The sequence below is a fragment of the Octopus bimaculoides genome, chromosome 2, assembly GCF_001194135.2.
Source record: "Octopus bimaculoides isolate UCB-OBI-ISO-001 chromosome 2, ASM119413v2, whole genome shotgun sequence".
Taxonomy (NCBI): domain Eukaryota; kingdom Metazoa; phylum Mollusca; class Cephalopoda; order Octopoda; family Octopodidae; genus Octopus; species Octopus bimaculoides.
In genome coordinates this window covers 105,297,043-105,302,892 of record NC_068982.1, presented here as the reverse complement: position 1 = coordinate 105,302,892, position 5,850 = coordinate 105,297,043, and the positions used below count along the sequence as shown (strand labels likewise).

General features: G+C 35.4%; 1 protein-coding gene across 2 annotated transcripts in view; it reads right to left on the bottom strand.

The window, feature by feature from the left end:
• The window catches only part of LOC106870384 (biorientation of chromosomes in cell division protein 1-like 1), a 27,333-nt gene that overhangs the window by 20,607 nt on the left and 876 nt on the right, over window positions 1-5,850 (bottom strand). For both annotated transcript variants that reach the window (XM_014916425.2, XM_014916426.2), the window contains exons 2-3: window positions 1,664-1,788; window positions 250-470 (exon numbers count right to left, since the gene is read on the bottom strand). In XM_014916425.2, coding sequence (XP_014771911.1) covers window positions 250-470; window positions 1,664-1,788 — 346 coding nt within the window. The remainder of the gene's footprint in view (window positions 1-249; window positions 471-1,663; window positions 1,789-5,850) is intronic.

Genomic DNA, 5,850 nt, shown 5'->3' with positions numbered 1-5,850 from the left:
GGAAAGGCCGATCAATAGGGATCGTGTATCACACAGTAATGTTCTCGTGTAAAAAGAGGGGAGGACAGTTTAGGTTTAGCCGTGGAAGGAAAAGCCCACAGAAAAGACCACGGTAACCTTGGTCAATATTCTCATTGAGATAGATAGATAGATAGATAGATAGATACATACATACATACATACATAGATAAATACATAGATAGATAGATAGATAAATAGATAGATAGATAGAAAAATATTTCTACTTACTTGCCATGGCATTATTTGAAGCAGCCACTGCAGCAGCTGCAGCAGCAGCCAGGGCTTGCTGCTGGTGTTTCTTGCGCAGCAGCTTCTCCTGCCGCTCCTTAAAGTCAATTTCCAAATGTTCACATATGACTTCATCAATGCGAGGTTTGATTACCAAGAATATCTTTGGGTTAACCACTTGTTCAATGATTCGCTCCACTCCACTAGCCAAAATACCAGATCTAAAAGATAATAATGATAATAATAATATCTAATAATAATAATAATTATTATTATTATCTGAAAGATAATAATAATAATAATAATAATAATAAACAACACTATGTACAAATCCAACAACACTATGTACAAATAAACAACACTATATACAAATAAACAACACTATATACAAATAAACAACACTATGTACAAATAAACAACACTATGTACAAATCCAAATATATGGTACCCTAGGCATAACACCTACATGAACTTCTAACTTGTTGTCTCTTGAGGTCTCTGGGTGAGACTTGGATCCAACTTGTACAAATGCAAAGCAAAAGTCAAACATAAAATAATAATAATAATAATAATAATAATAATAATAATAATAATTTAAGAAGGCATATGATATGATGCCTCATTCTTGGATTGTTGAATGCCTGCAGATGTTTGGTGTTGCTGACAACATCACAAATTTTCTGATGCATAGCATGAAAGAGTGGAAAATCAAATTGTACTCAAGTAATGTATTCCTTAGAGAAGTTAATATTAAAAGGGGAATCTTCCAAGGTGACTCATTTTCTCCATCACTTTTTGTAATTGCACGAATACCCATAACAATGACACTTAGGAGAGTTAAGATGGGTTACTGATGTGGGAAGAAAGACCCATCATGGAATCATCTTCTGTTGATGGATGACCTGAAATTATTTGGGAAATCTGAGAAACAGATAGATTCCTTAACCAAAACAGTCCAGAAGTGTGGTAGGACATCGGTATGGAATTTGGGATTACCAAATGCTCAGTACTTAATATGAAAAGAGGGAAGAAAGCAGCCTGCAGAGGATTGTGGTTACCATCAGGAGAGACCATGGGTGAACCTGACAGTAGTGGGTATAGATATTTAGGGATTTTGGAGCTGGATGATATTTTACACAGAGAAATGAAAGTCAAGGTCAGCAAGGCGCATCAAAAAAGGGTGATGAGGCTAGACATTTGTAGGGAGAGGGCTAGTCGGTTAAATTGACCCTAGCACTTAACTGATACTTTATTTTATCAGCCCTGAAAGGACGAAAGGTAAAGTTGACCTCAGAGGAATTTGAACTCAGAACATAAAAAGCTAGAACAAATACTGCAAAGCAATTTTTCTGAGACCCAAATGGTTTTGCTTTAATAATATAAAAATATAAGAATACAATAGTTGTCAACATACTGATTGATATGCTTTCTTAGTTGGTCTCGTAACTGATTTTTATTCAGATTTGGGCTCCACACCTGCTTCTCCAAAAAGCGGGACACGTGCCCTTCCATTCGTTGCCTCAAATTCTGATAGGCTGGCTGTAAAAAGAAAAGAAAAACAAAAAATTAATTATTTATAATAACACATAAAGTGTGGGTGAGACAATTTAAAATTAACTTCATTACCATGCTTGGATATTACTTGTTAATGCAACAACTGTATTCATTTCTCACAATCTCTACAATTATTACTACTTTCTTATTTCTTTATTGCCCACAAGGGGCTAAACATAGAGGGGACAGACAAGGACAGACAAACGAATTAAGTCGATTATATCGATCCCAGTGCGTAACTGGTACTTAATTTATCGACCTCAAAAGGATGAAAGGCAAAGTCGACCTCGGCGGAATTTGAACTCAGAACGTAGTGGCAGACAAAATAACGCTAAGCATTTCGCCCTGCGTGCTAACGTTTCTGCCAGCTCGACGCCTTTTATTACTACTTTCTTCCCACCTGTTGTATCTACAGTCATATCTCAGAAGATAACTTAATGTTATTTCAGAAGTAATATAGTTTGAGGTGAGAGGTCATTAGTTAAGGTAAAGAAACTTAAGTAAAGAACCAATCTATTAATGAAAGGATGGTAAAGTAGCTATCAATTTTAGATTAGTGCAAGCCCAGCCTCACTAGCAGCAAATTTGACGAGATCATCATCATCATCATTTTAATGTCCACTTTTCTATACTTGCATGGGTCAAACAGAACTTACCTGCTTCCCTATAATCAGACATGTTTTCACAGAATATTGGAAATGACTGATATTCATTTGCAACAATCATGTGATGTCAAGACAAAGAGACACAAATACACACGCGCACACACACACATTTTTAAATACATGTGTACGATTTTTACAACAATAGCTAGAAAAGATGCAATTTGCAACACAGCTCCACATAACATATACTTCTGAAAAATCAAATGTGAAACTGTTCAAGTGTGTGTGTGTGTGTGTGTGTGTATTAAAATCTGAATAAATTCTCATACATTCTCTGAGCATTTTTGACTTCATTTCTTCTGTACTACCACATGTTTGGATTAATAATAATCATCATCATCGTTTAACTTCCATCTTTCATGCATGCATAAGTAGGACAGTTCACAGGAGCTGGTCAAGTATAATGACTTATATAATATTCATATATATATATATATATATATATACACACACACATGGGCTTCTTTCACTTCCTATCTATCAAATCTACTAACAATGCTTTGGTTGATTTGGGGCTATAGTAAAAGACATTTGCCCAAGGTGCCACACAGTGGAAGTGAACCTGAAATCATGAGGTTGGGAAACTTCTTAACCAGACAGCCATGCCTGTAACTGAGTTAAACCTCTTGAATAGTATTTTCTTAAAGGATGAGAAATTACTGGTAGTCATTAAGGAAAATGATTAAATGGTAATTAGAACTGTCACTAGGGATAATGCACAGCTGCAGACTGAAAGTAAATTAAAGAACCTTTTGAATCTTCAATGAAAATTCAATGCTGATGTACAGATGGTTGGCATCAAGTTATAGATGCTGGCTAGATTTGCAAATTGTTGTGTGTTTACAGGTTATAAACGAATATGAGAACATAACAGAGATAACATTTTCATTATCATACTTCTAATGAAATACACTGCCTTCATCTCAATTAATTTTGAAGAATTTAGTAAAATACTCTCGCCATTATTAAGCTAGAGTTTGGAACATAAATTAACATGAAACTTTAATGGAAGGTTTTAATTTAGATCACTTTAAACAAGAAGTTTATAATGTAGAACCAGGAGCAATTTCAGACAGATTGGTATCAAAAGAGTTAAACTTTGAGGTCTTATCAAAGAAAAAAAAACATTAATATTATGCAAGGGATGGGTAGGAAGACCCATCCTGAAGTGGGATTATTAGGAAAAGTAATAAAAAGTTTGGAGCATTAGGCACAGTAAGGACAATGAGGCAGAGAAGAAGTAGGATAGGTGAACTTCGGTGGCAGAGTAAGGTAATAGAAGTATTAGAAGGAGCAGAGAGTACATCTATCAGTTAGAGATTGCAGTGTATTGTTAAGGGAATTATCACCAAACAACCAAATGACCATCACTTGGATGTGGTCTCGAATGCTTAACTATTGTTAATTTACAAGGAGGTTGCAGAATAAGACTATTTCTTTCATATATGCTATTGAAGAAGACCAAGTTGTCATATTCCACTGAAGTTTCCGTTCATCTGTTTGTGAAACCAGTAAATACTTATTAGTCTGAGTTATCTCGGTTAAATATGAAGGTGTCTGTGTGCAATACTGGAGGCGCATGGCCTAGTGGTTAGGTTGTCAGCAGCATGATCATAAGATTGTGGTTTCGATTCCTGGACCAGGTGACGCATTGTGTTCTTGAGCAAAACACTTCATTTCATGTTGCTCCAGTCCACTCAGCTGGCAAAAATAAGTAACGCTGCAATAGACTGGCGTCCCGTCCAGCTGGGGAACACATACGCCACAGAAACCAAGAAACCGGGCCTGGCTAGGCTTTAAAAGGGCGCATTTATTATTTTTTTCTGTGTGCAATAGATTAAGAAAAGGTGAAAGATAATATTAAATTTGTAGGAGCCTGTTGTTAGAAGCAACAGCATGTGTGCTATTAATGTACAAAAGGACAAGTGTAGATGTAATCAAACATTTGGATACATTAGAGTTGTTAAAGTGTGGATCGAGGAGAGTTCTATAAATGCATGCTACAATGTAGTGGTCTGTGAGGAAATTTCAATTTCAGAGATGTGATATAAATGAAGGCCACAAGTGGGTAGACAAGAACTAAGATTTTGCTTTTACCAAAGTTCTGAAGAGTAAGAGAACATTTGGACATAAAATAAAAGAGCAAGCTTCTGTAGATCTGACTGAACAGAAAAACACAATGGTCACTGAGAAGAGAAAGAGACTCGAATTGATGAGCTCTGGACTGTTAAAACAGGTATAAACCCCTTGTTGCTGTTAATAGGCAATAGCACAGAAGACTAATCAAATATTTATTTGAACTATATATCTACTATATAAATGAGAGTGTATGTAGTTATATATGCACGTTTAGCCCCAAAAGGCTCTGAAATGGTGTATCTTCGTTTATATAAAATAAATTATGAAAATTCATCTAACTTATGGTAAAAGTTGTGGTTCAGACCCCAATCAACTGTGATCAAAGTTGCTCAAACCATGAACATTTCGACTTCGGTGTATCTAAAGTGTCAATTGGTTAATGTAGTCTCACATATCAGTGGCATAATGCATTTAGGACCATATTATCTAAGGTACCCTGATCTTTTTTACGATGTGTGACATGAAAGAGACTTGTCTACTATTTCCAACAGATCATACGACTGCTCAAAGGCTTCTTCAACTTATATGACTTTATTAAGATTGTGCACTATTAATGCAGTTTGGAGAGAATCGGTGAAAGGCCAAACAGTAGGGCATCATAACATGGTTGCAGAATCAGTTTTGCACTGTTTTTGTTGCTGGTGTATGGAGATTGTCCTTTTATTATGATCATTTAACACAAAGGGCTTTACTGAAGACTCCTCCAGTGTGATGTCACGGAAGCAATGATGTTTGAATCTTAAGAAAATAATTGTGATATTAAAAGACGTTTTTTTTTTCTTTTTCTTTCTTTTTTCTTTTGTTTTGTTTTGTTTAGATGTCATCTTTACTTGACTCAGTCGAGCGTGGTAGGAGAAACCTGTTTACGTTTCGATTCCCTGTAGAAAACATTTCCTTTCAATTTCAACAACGCTAATTTGTTTATTAGATTTTCACTTCCCGATTCCCCGTAAATAAAGAGTGTTGTTCCTAGTAGAAGAAACTGAAGCATCTTTTAGTCCAGCAAGCCGGTTTTGATTACCGGTTGAACACTACATTTCATTTGCGTTGGCAACGCCTTTGGGAAATGCATGAACGTCACAAAATCTCGACTCTTCTATAAATTTTTAGTTGTGCACTTTTGTACTCTTAATACCAAACTCACGCTAGAATATTTTGGAAATAACATTTACGGTTTATTAACAAGTTTAGTCTTCCTAGTAAAATATCTAGAAGATATATATATAGATTAGTCTTATATTAT